Source organism: Manacus vitellinus, unplaced genomic scaffold (genome assembly GCF_001715985.3).
Source record: "Manacus vitellinus isolate BGI_N305 unplaced genomic scaffold, ASM171598v3 scaffold_4_pilon, whole genome shotgun sequence".
NCBI lineage: Eukaryota > Metazoa > Chordata > Aves > Passeriformes > Pipridae > Manacus > Manacus vitellinus.
The window spans coordinates 35563552-35580723 of record NW_021940604.1 but is presented as its reverse complement, the minus strand read 5'-3'; the positions used below and the strand labels follow the sequence as shown (position 1 = coordinate 35580723).

Sequence of the window (17172 nt, the reverse complement as noted above, 5' to 3'; positions counted from 1 at the left end):
AGAAGTATTTTATATAGGGAGATTTCTGTTTCCTTTCCCTTCCTCCAACAAAGGAAACATCGAAGTGTCAAGCTTCCTAACGTTCAAGTCCTACCTAAATAAAATTTCAGGGTTCTTCCGGAGTCTAAGTTTCGAAGATTTTTTTCTTTTCCAAGGAAAACAAGACATGTTGTGGGAAGAACTATTTGCTAACCATGGTGAAGGGAAAAATGAGAAATAGAAGGAAAAAAAAAATCAACTATTAAGATGATGCAGTTTTTTAATCCTTTCCATCAAGAAATAGTTTGGATGGACCATTTTCAAGAACCCCCTGGGGATTAGAGTGTTAGTTGGAAAACATTCCCTTCTTATGTAAAGGAAAAGAATAGCATTCTACTATTTAGGGACAGGTACAGTGCAAATAGTTTTATTCTAAACATGTCCAGAATCTGGTTTTAAAAAGTGCTTTTAGAAAGGGTGACTATAAGACCTTTAAGTACAATCCTTCAGGTCTGAAGAACAAATATTTGGAAATAAAGATCCTTATAAGAACAAAAATTATTGTTGAGGATAACTGTCCAAGATGTAATTTTTATTATTATAAATTAAAAACCAAAGCCTACTAGAGTGTGCTACCCAGTAGAATTTTTTTTTTAAACAAAACTATTTTGGGATTAATAAATGACACCTTACAATGGAATTTCTTCAATAATAAAGCTAAAACAGATGAGCTAGTCATTTGGAATAGAAACTAAATGTTAAATTGCAGAAAGTGAAGCTGTAGTAAATCAGTGAAGTTGTTACTTCAGCAAGTTAGATAAAGAACTTCATCAAGAAGGAAGTTGCCTTCCCCACTCCACTCCTTTTAAATCAAAGATGCAAGAACTACATGAAGAAGGTGAAGGGAAGAGATTGCTCACAAGAACAGAAAAAGCAATCATTAATTGAGAGCTGTCACAGAATCATAAAATGGTTTGGGTTGGAAGAGACCTTAAAGATCACCTAGCTCCAAACCCCTGCCATGAACAGAGGCACCTTCCAGTAGATCAAGTTGCTCAGAGCCCCATCCAGCCCAGCCTTGAACACTTCCATGGACAGGGAGTCTATAAGTTCACTGGACAACCTATTCCAGTGCTTCAGGAAAGGCTGTGTTCCAACAAAGGGCTGTGAAGAGTGAAGGTGATAAGACACTGCTGGTAGCAAAGTAATAGCATGGATTCTTCAGCCACAAACAGGGAAGAACCAGTAATGTTACACAAAGGACTAAGAAAAGATTATTATTAATTTGTAGTCTTGGCTCCAAGAATTAAGAGTCCAATCTGCCCATATTTTCACTAGCAAGGAAACAAGTGAACATTGGTACATCCTGAAGGGAGGAATTATGACAACATAAGATAATGAAAAAGGGATGACTCTCTTCCTCTCAGTTTTGAGGAGAGCTATTGTTTGCCCCAAACCAGGCAGAATAGAGCTGTCAAACTTATAATGAAATGCCTTAGATGTATAAAAATATTTGTTGTAGGAAGGGAGAATAGTACCACCTACAGTGCACTGTACAGAGTAAACTCAATAATAAGCCTTTCTGAACTGTTATCAATAGATAGTATGAAACACCTAAAACTCAGTTTTCAAGAAAAGTAAAAGACATGGAGGGAAAAAAAGAAAAAATCAAGTAAAAAGAAAATTAATCAAGAGTAGAGAGTACTAGAGAAACTTAACACTTTCTTCAATAAAATAACTAACTATTTAATGCCAAGAAAATATAATTCATTCAACCTAGTTAGATTTCAAAGCCATAATAAGATACTGAAAACTTGGCTTAAATGGAGCAGACTGTAATTAGTAGGAGAAATGCAGAGTAGGTAAACTTTCTAAGGTAAGAATAACAGTTATTGATTTTGAAAGACACACAGAGCTAAAAGGATGTTATCACTGAAGTTTCTCAAGCCAGGTCTCTCTGTTATTGATTCTAGAAAATATAAGAGCCCTTTGATGAAATGAACATTAGGAAATAATCCACTGAGAACAGATTTGGGACAGCACAGATCACATCAATGGAAACAATTAAAAGCCAACAGGACAAAATGCAAAAGGTCATGAACTTAGTAAGATTATTAGAAATAACTTACTATCACACTTTAATGAAACTCAGTCTACATACAGTCACACTACACATTTCTATCATGTCTTCCAACACAAGTCACCAGCATTGTTTAAAAAAAAAAAAAAAAAAAAAAATCAGTGAACTAAGCCTCTACTACCCTGAGGTAGAATCCATCCTTCATGTTAAGGAACTGGGGCAATTAGTTGGAAACACAGTGAAAAAGATCACTGTGTATTCATTGCAATCCATCACATATAATGCAGCAACAAAAAGAAAACTGTAGTTCTAAGCTAGACCAGAAGAGAAGGTGCATATATGCTAGACAAACAGACAATGATAAGAACAAAATCTTCCAAAGCAACACACATATTTTTTGCTTCCCATGTTCAAGGTAAGTAAATTCTAAGACAAACAGCTACAGAGAAATATTTCCACTCATCATGATGATGGAAAACCTACAAGTTCAGCTTTATATGGACACTAAGGAGAGGACTGTTTTGTATGACTACTAAAACACCCTTAACAGGAAGAGAACTACTCTACTTAAATGCATAGGAACAAACGAATATTAGTTACAAGCAACATTCAAACTGGAAAACTGAAATTTAGATTCTAACGATCACAACAATGGTATGCTAGAAAATTTTTCTAAAACTAGCAAAAAACCAATGCTAATTGTTATTAAAACATATAGCCTCTTTCATACGTGATGAAACTACATCACAGCTGCTCAAGTCAAATCAGTCTCCAAGTATTTGGAAGTTCTTTTGGAGGTTTGTGCTCTCCTTTGCTTTAAGGAACAATCTGCAATCACAGCATGCTTCCATGGTAAGGCAAAAAATATCTACAGACTTCCTGCAAAGTTAGAAGAGGTTGCTACACATTTGTAGGAGTGGAAAGAAGACTTGCTTTTTAAAACAGTTTAAAAAAATAAAAAATAAAAAATAAAAAATCAGCAGGTCTTCCAGAGCAGCAACAAGGGATCAAATCGTAGGAAGAGGACTGAAAGTAATTAAATTAAGAATAAAATGTTTACCAAAAATGTTTCTTTCTTCCTACCAGTCAACTCAGTCATCCATTCAGAAATGCTGCATTTGTCTTGAAAGATGAAATCTTTCAATGGAAGGTCTTACAGATCACCCACCCTATGGATGCCTGAAGTTTCATAAAGGCTACATACAAATTATTTACAGCTTTATTTTTTAAAGAAGATTTTTCTTAATATACATCCTGCATACTCAGTACTAGCTTCTATTTGAACTATTAGATCATTATGCTGGTTTTGCTCTTCAGCATCCTCAAGATGTGCTTTTATATACTATCTAAAAGGTGGAACCTCTCAAAAAATTTCAAAACTATTTCAGTAGGACTACATGCAAACTGATTCAAAATAATGCATCCATAACCTCACTTAAGCCATTCTATATTTCTCATAGGACTACAAAACCTGACCTAAAAATACATCTAAAAATCCCACATTATTCCACTGGAAGTGGAAGACTTCATGCAGGCCACAACATAAGAAATAACTGCTTATACATCTCTAGTTCACACTGGAAATTACAAGACGTCCATATGAGCAAGCCATGTACCTTTTGGACGTTAGCCCAAAAATCACCTTGTGTGGCAGAAAATCCATGCACAGAGCATTTTGCTGAGCTGTCCTAGATGGTACCTCATCTTTCAAGTTCTTCTGACTGGGACTCCCATTTTTTTCCTATGTCTTTTAGCCTAAATCTAATCAGTAGTTGCTAACAAAGACCTAGTTAGGCCAGGCAGGTTAACTGTTTAAAGGAAAGGAAACAATGATGATGTAAGCAATATGATAATGCTGTTATGGCTTTAGAGTTTGCCACATTGCATTGAAAGTAGAAGCAGAATTAGAAAGTAAGAAACCACATCACACAGATCAGTGGAAGGTTAGACTTCAGAAGATGGGGTAGGAAGTCACATTAAGATACACAGACATAAGTTGGTATAGCATAGGAATTGCCTGTAATGAAGTGTCCACTTAAAGCTAAAAATAAAGGACAGTCAACAACCAGCTCTCTGAAGGAGCAGGAGCACACAGAAAAACCCGACTGCAACTTAAGTAGTCTCTGCTTGATTGACAATTTGCAGGAAGAAACCCTTTTGACCTGAATTAGTTAATGCCATAACACTGACAGTAAATTCTAAACAAAACAAGGATTAAACTGTACTAAAACATTCAAACAGTCATTAACAGGGAACGTGTGTTTAAATTCACAAAAACTAGACATCATTGCCATTATGAAATACATTCCTACTATGACCTCCATGAGGGTCTCCAATATTTCTGACTGATTTATATAAACACATAAAACATGTGAAGAGGGCAGAGAGATTGGGTAGGGAGACAACCAACACATCAGTGCATCCAGATAGTCTGATTCTTCAACCATACTGTAGACTCTCCATTAACTTCAAGTAGGGTCAAAATTACACTCTACAATTTCCATTGCAGAAATCCAGAAAATTCTTACAGGCTTCAACTTGACCTTTTTATGATCAAGTTCTGTACATGACAATTTCAGTCACTGCTTATGCTAACAGCGTTAAATAAAAATACAACATAGCCAAAGCTCTCAAAGCTAAGAAAGTGTTTCTATTAAAAATTTTCAAAAGACACATTGTTAAAAAGTTGGGGAAAATGTATAAGCTTAAAAAAGGCTCATGCAATGCAACTACCATACATCCTACAAAAGAAATTAAGGACCCACTTGGAAAGAAATGCATGGAACCAGGAACAGCACCAGACAACTTTACATTAATTAGACAATCAGCCAGCTACAGACTTGGGGACAAAACACTCAGACATTGTCTTCTGCAATCTCATTCTTATTTCTTAATGTCTGTGTGGCTGTAACTTTCAACCTTAACATCAACATGTGCATTGGTTTTAGTTTGTTTGGTTTTTAATATATAATATATATTTAATATAAAAAAATTATCTGCAATTACACAGATTAACTAGTATGTGGCTATGAAAAGGCATATATTCCCCATCGTAACTTCACATAGTAAATGTAAAACAAAATTAGCATGAATGTATCCACTTGCTCCAAGCTTTCTCACTGGATGCATGGCAGTACACATTTTCAGTTTCGAAAACAAGTTTAATGTTTTAAATACAATTATTGCCTGATTATGATTAAATTATAATTATTCCTGATTTTGTGCCAGCATTTCTAAGTATAACCTGTTTCACTAGGACACCATTTGAAATAAAAGCAGCACTTAAGAGATATACAATTATAACCATCACATAACCAGAAGAGGATGATCTTACAAGGGAGGTTAGTATCTGCTTGCTGATTCTATTGCTCCAATTGTTTTCAAAGGTGATCAAATGAAATAAAGGAATTTCCGAGATCACCTTCAAAACAACCTTATCAAATCCACTGCTTCTTCAGCCCAAGGATTCTCAAAGAAAGAAACAACATGAAAAAGAAAACTAAGGACCAATAAGAGCCACTTTTTTTTTCTTTACTATAGCACAGTCATAAGAGCTTGGGTCTAAACTTTAAGATGGGTCAGGAAATCAAGGGACCTAAAAATAAGTTTGTGAGTATTCACAAACAAGTTATATTCTCTTGATTGTATGAAAGCATTACATACTTTACTCCATAAAAAGTTAAAACATAGTCTAATGAAAGCTATTACAGCAGACTAATAAGTAAATAAGGTTTTCATGAGCAGTCCTGCACCATTCCAAGATCCTTCCAACACACCTGTTCTACCTAACTTTTGTAGTGGTAAGTATTAGAAATAGGGTCATGTTGTAATCCTTTAAGGAAGGAAAGCAGATGCTGGAAAGCACTTGCTCTTCTCAAGTGCAGACGCAGAGATCTCCCAGTGAAATAAAACCTTTGTTCTTCACAAACAGTACTTTAGAAATACCCAGACATAAGCACTACATCTTTTCAAAAATGTCTATCAAGCTTTATTTACATAACTGTCTCACTTCATGTACCTGACATTCACATAGAGAGATTAAAAATTAAATTCAAAATTAACTGAATTTTAAAGTAACACTATATAATCCTTTCTCTAAAAATTAAATAGTGCCGAGAGAGAAATTATTCATATTTGCTTGAAAACTACATAAACAAGCTGTGGCAACTTTTCCCCTTTGAGGTACTTTCTCTGTAATTTGTGGTAAAATAAATACATTAAGTCAGTCATGCTAATCTTGCTAAGAAATCCTGACCAGGTTTCTCAACCACAGCTCTGTATTTTCATATTTCTGATAACAAGAACTGTCCCATCAAATTTGAGACATTATTAGAGAAGCCAACTCAAGCTACTAATCAACTTGGTAAGACAGGATAAGACATTCAATTTTTACAATTCTATAGTTGAAAGTAGAAGACATTCAAACTTTTGCAATTCCATAGCTAAAAAGTTTGCAGACTCATTAACATTTTTATCCTGCTGCAAGGCTACAAGTTTTTTTGGATTTGGTTTGGGGTTTTTTTGTTGGGTTGGGGTTTTTTTCCCCCTCAAGGATTATTGACTTCTGCAGTACTTTCCTAACTACAACCAAGAACATAAACAAAAAAAACCCTCCAAGTCTGTTAATGCCACTGATAAGTGGCTTATGCCTGTTGTACTCTATATTCAACAACAGTTTATTTTTAAGTACTTAAAAAAGTTTTTCAGGACCAAGAACTTTAGAGCTGCTGTTTCCTATGAATATACCTGTTAAGGAGAATGACTACATTTAGGTTTTGATGTGGCAATATAATGCCAAGTCATGTAACTTAATCTTGCTGAAAGGATCCATAACTACTTATATGAGATTCCAGTAAGATGTCCTTTCATACTTTCAGAAAAAAAAGTTTTGTCCCCATTTATCTTTTAGTTGTCACAATATTTCCTTAGAAGAAAAAAGAACAACAACAAAAAAACCACCACCAAACTTTTTTTATGCAGTTAAATCCAAATTTCATCCTAAAATTCTAACTAATTTGCTTCTGGGCTGACAATTTAAAATGAAGTTGGACCAAATAATGTTACTAAATTAATATGAAAATTGCAACTGCAGAACTTGAACTTATTAGAAAAGCAACACTTTTTAATTCAGCTGTTTACATAGTACCTGTTTTAAAGCATGTTTTTTAATACAGATGGAAGAAACTATGTTTATCACACTCGCCAAATCTTTGAATAAGCTATCAAACACTTTGTGAAACAAACACAAAAGTGCATAAGTCCTTACTTCATTTAAAAAATGTTCATATTTAAGGTCTAAGTTTCATAATCTATTGATAATTAATAAATATATTAGAAAGAATATACTCAAATGACAACAAGTCACAGGCTTTCTAGTTCTGGATACAATGCCTGTTTACATAAAATTTAACTAATGCATTTTACATGAAAGTGTGGGACCATTCATCATAAGCTTCCAACAGGAGAGTATCTAGAATCAAAGCAAATAGCTGGGATTCTAGTACAGAGATCTAGATGAAAATATGCCCCAGTTAAAAAAAAAACCAAAAACAAATCTCTTCCCCCGGACACATGAAAACCTGTAAAAAGCCTCATTTTACCTTACAGGAACTACAGCTATCAATGACACCGTCCTTCTAGGTCTCAATGAAACAGCATGTCTTAGCTCCAGGATCAGAGTTTTTCAAAAATAGCCAAGAAATGCAACTTTGGCCTGTACTTTCTCCAATAGTGATGCAACAGGCAGGTCAGCCTTCCCCTCACACTTTGCAATTTTAAAGGTTTGTTTTGGTTTATTTCTTTTTTCTGACCATTTCCATAAAAGTGGGACGGAGGGCATCAGAAAAACAAACACCAATTCAAGTACTAAGAGTTACACAATCATCCACTATTCCTGAACTACCAATATGGTTTCCAGGGCAAGCAACATTTATACAGCAACACAGAGGATAACAGACAGTGGTGTTTCTGGGAGAGATTAAAGCTTTTCTTTCACAAATATAACTGAGTGATTTGTCATTTCAAAGGAAACTGAGAAAGGGGGAGAGCAGGTTCAGTAAGAATTTCTTTTTCTTCCTCCTCTTCCAAAAGAATCAGAAAGTTGCTTCAAATCACTAGTTAACATATTTAAAATTCTCCTGCATTTCTGAAACATACTCCTGGTATTTCTACATGCTCTGATGAAATGCTTTGGCATTTAGAAAAAGACTCATCATCAAATTCACAACAGTTAGAAATATATAGTGTGACCTTTAAGTGTCAAAGGCTAAGGTGGCTTAGCTTTCCAGCAAGTCAGATAGTCACAAAGGTAGGAGGATTTTGAAGTATTCAGATCTGTGAATTTAACACAACATCGTAAAAAACATTCTTTTTGTATCAGTATTTCAAAGCATTCTTCAGAACACGATGAAAGGACTAAGGCCACCTTTGCTGGCTCCAGAACTACCACACAGAGCATGTTGCAAAGGACACCACAATACATGACCATGCTCAGAAAGATTGTCTTAAAGCTACAGTAATGCAATAAGAATCAGTCCAAATTAACACTTTGCAATCAGGAACACATTAAGATTACAAATAAGTAAAAGGCTTTCAGGCACACAGGAAGCCCCTGAGGCACACGAATCATGTCAGACGTAAGAAGGCACACTGCTGGCTACAGCAAAGCCTGACTTCTCAAAGATGCAACTCACAATGAGAGTCAATCCAGTAAGACAAAAGAGCAACATCTAGCCATTAAAGGTCTTTTGTTGTCAGTTTTGTTTGAGATTTTTTGGAAATCTGTTGACCAGAAGAATAATTTTTTTCTTGAAAGGCTTCAATACTCCTACTTGACTATTTTCTACATTACACAACGATTTCTTAAACATCGTAAGGCTAAGGCTTTATCAACTAAAACACAAGCTTTCTGATTCAGTAATTGCAATGCCTACCTACAGAATCCGCCAAGTCATACATCAGATTTAGGCAAAGCAATGACATTCAAAAATGCTGCAAAAATTTCAATATTTTACAGTGAGAAAGACTGCAAAAATGCCTGCTCTCCCCCAATCTTTCTTGCTACTGTAATATAGTCTTCATACTTTCAACAGCATAATTTTAAGTAACAGGAGTCACCATATGTTCCTGCAACTGTTCATAAAGATATGCTGTAAACCAAGTTATTAAAAAAAAATTTAAAGAAAAAAAAACTAACAAAAAAAAAAAAAAAAAAAAAAAAAAAACCAAAAAAAAAACTACCACACAAACCCAAAGGAAAAGAACAGAACTACAGGGCTGTATAGAACCTAAAAGCTTTTAGGAAACTTCTTTTAATATTCTTCTACAGGGTAGCTCACTCATGGGACAAGAACTATCAGCTTTATCACAGGAGAAACCTACACTCAAAGGCCCCAGACAGAACGCTTTTTGCAAGCAGTCTGAATCAGCAGAGCTCAGCCTCAAAAGATACTGCTTAAAGGAAACAACAGAAGTCCAAAAAATAACAATCAAGGGCAGCACTGTAACACCACAAACCTAATTAGGGTCAGACTCAAGGAACTCCAGTACTCAATGTCCAAATTGCAACACCAACCAAAATTAAATCACCAAACCAAACAAAAATTGTGCATCTGCCTAAGATTACTAGATATCTTTTTGATGTGGAAGATTCTGAAGTCCTAGTAGTTTTCTTTTTTCCCCTCGTACATTCTCAGAATTGAGAAACTTCTGCCTAAGGCCTAAGGGAACTAAAAATGTTAAGGCTAAGCTGAAGCATATACCATCCAAGTGACAACCCTGGCATTCCTAAGAAACCAACAGTGTCAGATCTATTAAGAAGCAACTTAGTGAGAACATCTGAAAGGAAACAGACGCTATGACAAGAACTGAATGGTGTGCAGCTTCTACTTACGACCTAACAGAACACTCATCCTACAAATTCAAGTCTGCCTGAAGCCAAAGATAATTTCTACCACTTTCTAATTTACCTAGAACATGATCTCTCCACAGCAGCACAAGTTCAGGGGAAAATTGGGAAGAAGTCCTGTCTAGACATCTATAGCCGAGATGTCCTCCTAGGTAAGTGGCAGGTGTTGAACTGAGCACCTTACCACCAAGGAGAGAACAGAATCTAGGTCTTCCATTTTCCAGTTCTACGGCTAAGACAATCCCAAAAGGTGAGTGCCACCTGCTCCTGTGCCCTCCTTAAGGAAAGCAGGGACCTCCCTCAGTTGTTGGAAAGGTGCCTAACCACACAAGGGAAACACGCCTCGTTGCAGCTTTAGTAAGGAGCTGTATTTCAAGTGTATCTCTATGTACATTATCAAGCAGTTGCTTTCACTAGACAGCCCACCATTCAGCGTATTTTTTCCCCTGGATCATCCACTAGGACACCTATATCTCATACACTGTTCAGCAAAATGAGCGACAATTTAAACATTTACAAGGGTCTGTGCAATAACACTATTTTTGTGAAATATATAAGGTCTGGAACAGTTAGCTGCAGCAACCACTTAAGGTTTATTGCTCTTTCTTTTTGGAATGCTCAGTTGTACCTGGGAAATACAGCATGTGAAACTGCCTAATATTACAACACTAAAGCCACAACCTCATTGGTTCCTTGGAAAAATGAATGACAAATACACCAAGAACACATTCTTCATTAGCAACTGTTTAATTCAGGACTGGCACAAATATTACATAGGCCAAAAAACAAATACCTGCATTCGCACATGCAATTTAAAACCATCTCAGGACTTATTTGTTGCATCTCAAAATTGCCTAAAAAGCTTAACCATCTCACACTCTTGATATTTCTATAGCAAATTTCACTCTCTGGCATAGTAAATACATTCCATGAGTTTAGGTGACTCAGGTCACTGAATTAAACCAGTTTTGAATGCTTACACAACTAGACCAAATGAAATAAAGACTACAGGTCAAAACATGAACTAGATAAAATATATATACTTACTGAAAGTAAACCCATGTGACATTCATGGGACTAAGATTATTATTAATCATAAAGACCAAAATCTGGCAAACAGACCAAACATTCTTCACATTAACCATGACTGTAACAATTGATTTAATAGCAAATCTTAAGTTTAAAAACCTGGGAGAGAACGTTCTGTAGCATAACCAGAGTCACCTAGTGGGACTGATTTGTAACCAGTAAGGCACAAATAAATGGAGGAATCAAAGTTCAAGTTAAATGCAAAACAAAAAGTATACTTGGTTACTACGGCTTTCTCTGCAATTTCACATTCATTGACTAGATAAAAGAATTAAGTTTCAAACTGATTGACACTGCTTGCATCCCTCAAATTTAATTTATTTTTTTTTATGCTGACAATGAAGGCATTTGAAATAGGATAGAAAGCAACTTAAAAATAACCATCTCTGCTTTAGAGATTTGCCACAAGGCTTTCAATGTAAAAGCAATGCATCTAAGATAGGAATACCTGACTGGACTAACATTAAGCCAACAGTCATTTATGAATCTGCTAATCCAGCCAACATTCCCAAGGTGTCAACTTTTTTTTTAAGGAGCTGTTGCTATGATAAAGTCACCCAGCGGTAGTTCTGGTACCACAGACCAGGCAATGATAATGAGAGGTTCTCGAATGGTAAAGCAGATATCTCACGTCATTCAACTCTTAGGTTTGGTTGCTCCAGATGATGTTCCCTGTTCGATCCAAAAGAACCCAATCTGTAAAAATTCCCCATCCTCTTAACAGAAATATAAATACTGTTTATCAGAAGTATGAGATGACATATTGAGCAAGTCAGTGAAGGTAACAGTGCTTTTCAGAATAATTTAATAGTGGCTAATCTACTGATGCTCCCAGCTAGTATGTCATTTAAGAAATGGAGAAGACTGGCAGCTCTGTATGTATTTGTGCCCTCCTGTAGTAAACCAGAATACTTAACATTTGCAGCTCTGCAAGGTAATTGTGCAACGTCCTCTCCCTAACCCTGTCATCTAAGAAAACCTCTCATTTTCATCCATGTCCTTTGAAGCATCGAACACAGAAGACTGGCTGGAGAAATATTCAGACCACAGAGAGATGCCTCTCTGGCATACCTGGCTCATACAACTTAATCAACGAGTTGGAGACAAACTGATTGCCAGATTTACAATTCCCCTCAATTCTCACACAGCAGGCAGACTTTCTCATATTAATTTCTAGCATGAAGCACAGTTTACTAGCTGGCGAGATCTTCTGATTGTCTACAAATTTCTCTGACTCTGAAGATCTTAAAACATATGTGACTTCTATGCTTTTTAGGTGTTTGTGTTGCACTGCACTCTCAAAATAAGTATTTCAGTCTTTCAGGGGTTGCCTGACATCACAGGCACCCGTAATTTAGATCCTGATAGCTCTTAAATGGCCTTGCCTTATAAAGAACAGATGAGCTCAGCCTCTTCTAACCTTAAACTTCATGAAAACCACCATAGATCCATTTTAAGTAGTACTGGAAAGGCAAGCTAACAATTCAGTGAGAACATAGACCTCAACTGGTAACAGGGATCAGCACCCAGTAATGAAGATCTGTGCTCATAGCTCCAAGATGATTGTCTTGGATCCTTCATAAGTTCAGTTACAGAAATCAATGCAGAGGGAACACTACTGAACCTAGGCCAGTGCTGAAGCAGCTTCAGTTGCTCTCTCTCTGATTCAGCTTGGCTGAATTTCCTCAGACTTTATGAACTGTACTGTAGTGTACATGTCAAAATTTTTCTTCCTGGCTTGACTGCATTCTAAACACCCCTTTTTTGAGAGTATGTCTATGGTAGGTCTCTTCTTCAGATGATCTTCTTTACGCTGGTCTGCAAGACTGCCATTCCACTATGGCTGAAGCCCATTTGCCTACTCTCAGCATTCCAAATGATTCAGCATATTCTACAAAGACTTCTGTAATTTTCTCCAGGAGATAAAGTCTTAATTGCATAACACATCATTACCTCTTTGAGGAACAAGATATGTACAATGGAACAGATGAAAATACCTATTGCATCCACCTTGCAGAAGAATTAGTTTAGTGCAGAACAGACCAAATCTGAAACCTGTATGTGGAGGAGCTCTACACAGAAAGGCTGAAAGTACTCAGTCCAGTGGGTCAATGCAGCACACAACATTGTATGAGATCAGGTAACTCCTGAAGAGCTTCAGCCAGATTAAGAATTAGTAATGCAAAAATAAACCAAGTTCTACCTTGGCTCCCCAGGCAGGAAACAGAGCACTAAAGGAGGGTCTCCGTGACCCTGTCTCTTAGGCATGATCTCTGACAATGTAGCTAACACTCCAATTTTATGTGGATCAAGCATATAGAAAGACAACACTACAAAATACAGCCAAAGGAACAACTTCTTACATTACAGATTTACTCTTTGCCCCACTAAACTGAACAGCAATTTCTCTTGACTTCACCAGATGCAGGACCTTGCCCTATACACATGCTTCAAGATGGTCTATATAAGAATGTACTAAAAACAAAAACTTCAAAAGGGTTGCTTTGGCATATCTGCATAAAACACAGTAATTACCATGTTGAAGTAAGATCGGATTTTGACCCCTCTTGCCAAATCCCAAACTATGACATTTCCATCATGTCCAGCAGAGAAGAGAACTCTTGGATCAAACGGATGAGGTTCAAGCACAAACACTTCATCTTCATGCCCCTGAAAATAAAGACACACCAAGAAGAACAAGAGTATTGTCTCAAATACTTACCTAAGAATTCGATATGGTAACACTAGCAACTGCCACATCAAACTATGAAAATGTCCAAAGAACTATTTTGATGACACTTTAGCATTTGGTAATTTGGGATCTTAACATTCCACAGATTTCCATTTTTTAGGCAGAGTATTAGTTAGGAATTTAATTTAAACCAATAAAGAATCAAATATACAAACAAAAATTAGAGAACAACATTTCCAAAATTAATACTTTATTTTAAACCTTTGCATTAAGTATTTTCATCTCTAAGCAGAGCATCTAGTTACCTAGAGTTATCCATTTTCTCAGTTACAAAAAAAAAATCATATTAGTAAAATTGTTGATTTATTTTAGCTAGAAGACTAATTTTTTGTGGAATGATGTGACTCATGGAATGACTAGGTTGCACAAGTGTCTGCTTAAACAGGGCAAATTTATCCATTAACAGTATTTCAAAACATTTATCACATTAAATAAAGGAAAAAAAAATCCAACAACTGTTTCCTTCTCTCCTTCAAGATAGCACTTCAGTAAAAAAAACAAAACGAAAGAGTCCAAAGTCAGTTTCAGATATCTTGAACAGCAGTGCTTATTTGCAACTTTAAAGCTTTATTTTCTAATAAGCAGCTCACAGACATCTCTATTGCACTTCAATTATCTGTAAACATTTGTCAAGGCAGTTTTCAGATAGGAAAAAACATATAAGGAAGAATGTTGATGATGTACACATAAATTTTGCATTCAGGATTGATAAATCAAGATGGTACACTTTACCATGAGAATGTGGATGAGTTGGCCAGTAAAAGAATTCCAAACTTTCAGAGTCATGTTATTTACTGCAGTTATAACAGAGTTGTCATGGCGGTCCCATGCCACCATGGTCACTTTCAGCTTTGTGATCTTATCTTCAACTCCTTGCAAACTTTGTCTAAAACCAAAGAGCAGAAAAATTCAAAGCAATCCCAGTATGCCAAAATAGTTTAATGTTACTAACAAGTAAAAGTATTTCTGTATTTTGCTGTATTATTAAGAACAGATGCATTACTTCTTTAAGAAACTGGAGAAATGAAAGATATTTTCCATTATGTAGCACATACAATTACAAAGACTTATAGATACTTAAACAATTATAGGGTCTTCTTAGTATCTTACATAATATGTTGATCTTTTTTTTTCCAGAAAATGCCCTCTGACACATGACCTAACTCAATTAAATTTGATAGCTACAGTATTTGTTGTGACATCTAAAGAATGAAAATCCAAACTAATCAACTTATGAACATTAATTTGTCCTGGAGAATATTTGTAGTAAGTAGTTTGAGACATGGAGAAAAGTATTCTATACCTTTAAATTAGTTAAATTCTCAGACTACATTTAGTAGTACACCACTACCCCTGTATCACTTTACTATTGGTAATAATGGCGCTTAATCTTGCATGAAATCCAAACAATAGTCATCTGTAATATAATCTACCAGAATACTCCAAAATTACATTTTTGTCAGTGTGGTTTAAAGGCTAATCACCCTTGAATTCTCAAGCACATTTATTTCTGGGAAATTATCAGCCAAATGCAACAAGAGCATGTTAACACCAAGTAGACAGACAAATACAGAATCTTCCATATAGAAAGCACTACAACACATTACAAAATAGTATTTATTGTACAACTCAATAATAGAAAATGCAGTTATGGCCAGATTCCTTTCTAGATTTGATGCAGAACCCAGGAGGCTTTATAAGCTGACTTCACTCTTCCCCTTTCAGTGCAGCAACTTCATTTTCTTTGATAAAACTGTGCTTGTGTAGAAAAGATCAAATTTGGAATTGCACATATCCCTCTAGTCACAAGAACAAAACAGAATTCTGCTAAAGGTGCTTTACAGAAATGAGCAGTTCAGGTTCTCGGACAAGTTCAGCATTTATGACCACAATGAAGAAGAATCTGTACTTATTTTCCCCAGAATCAGTTAAAATTAAGAATTTTTACTGAGAGTAACTCGGTCTATTATCAAAGTACCAGCATTTTATATACTCCTGCCCAACAGTTTGATAGTCGTGTTTTGTTGCATCTGTCCATAACTAACAAGATACTGTTCCATTTAAACATCTAACTAAATTACAGCTTATTTAGCCTTCTCTTCCATCCCTCTCTTGGTCTTACATATATATTTCCACAGGATTACTCCTGAAAATATTTTAATTTTTTTTTCTACTAAACAGTAGTTCTTCAAACCACTCCATATGAACAGTAAGGGGAAGAAGGTTTATCCTTTAAATCCATTGTACATCTTTTTAATATGTCAATTGGAAAACATCTTCATGCCAAAATAAAAAGGTACAAGTCACAAATCCTACTAAGTAATTCTACATCTTCAAGCCTCTTTTGTTGCTTGTTCTAGTGTACAGAAGTTTTTCATACCTCTTGTAAATTCTCAGATTTGTTTTAACAAATGAGAACCCATTAAAGAGCAAGTGATTTATTTGCTCTGGCATGCTCTATGAAAAGAACCCTGTTCTGTTCAGTCTCAAGAACAGATCTGACCTGGTTTTCTTGCTCAAGAAATAAATGTCTAAGCCATATAAATAAGACCTTTAATGGGTTTTGAATAATTTTTATTCTTTTCATCAAATCAAAATACTAGTGGAGCTTGTATTAGGACAAGCTAGCTTCCACAGCTGAATATGTAGTCAAATATTTATTTTCACTGGATTTCAAGAGCTATACACATTTAACCAATAATAATTTATGCCCCACTTCTTTTCTCTTGCAGTCTTTTTTATTTTATTTTTTTTAATAAGTCAATAAATTATATCAATGGCCCTCCAGAATCTATCTGATAGCAGAACATTTTACATCACTTACCCCACTGGGCGAGTAGCCATATCTAACAAAATGCTTTTCCATTCCTTTCGCTTAAATTGCCAGATTCGTGCTGTTCCATCACGGCTTCCACTCACAAATCTAACAAAAGGGGAAAAAAGTTACTCAGAGATCAAAGCCAGATCTGTACAGAAAAGACACTTGAAAATTAAGTTCCAGAATTTAAAAGGAAGCTATGAGTAAAAAGTTCAAAGAGTGTCAGAATGCTGTACAGATGGTTTGAGGTGAAAACCCCTTCCCATACCAGCAAAAAAATCAAAGGCCTGCAAAAAGTCAAACCTGCTTCCCTGTTCTGAACCCCTTCCAAAGTAACTGTTCTTTGACCTTTGGTGTGCTTTGCTGAGTTATGACATGGCTCTGGCACAGGGACACCATAACCCAATGAGCATCCTAAGACTGATGCTACTACATTAGGTAAAGCTAAGGAAGAAACTGAAGGGGTAAAAACAGCTGAGGGGCCAGGAGAGCCCTGCCAGCAAAAGTACAGACATGATTTAAACCAAAACCTACTCCTGTAATGTATT

The 17172-nt window shown here is 35.7% G+C and overlaps 1 protein-coding gene across 1 annotated transcript in view; it reads right to left on the bottom strand.

The window, feature by feature from the left end:
* Positions 1-17172, bottom strand: part of PHIP (pleckstrin homology domain interacting protein) — a 96565-nt gene that overhangs the window by 52486 nt on the left and 26907 nt on the right. Inside the window, exons 9-11 of the mRNA XM_018078175.2 lie at positions 16631-16729; positions 14539-14692; positions 13590-13724 (exon numbers count right to left, since the gene is read on the bottom strand). Of these exons, the coding sequence (XP_017933664.1) occupies positions 13590-13724; positions 14539-14692; positions 16631-16729 (388 nt within the window). The remainder of the gene's footprint in view (positions 1-13589; positions 13725-14538; positions 14693-16630; positions 16730-17172) is intronic.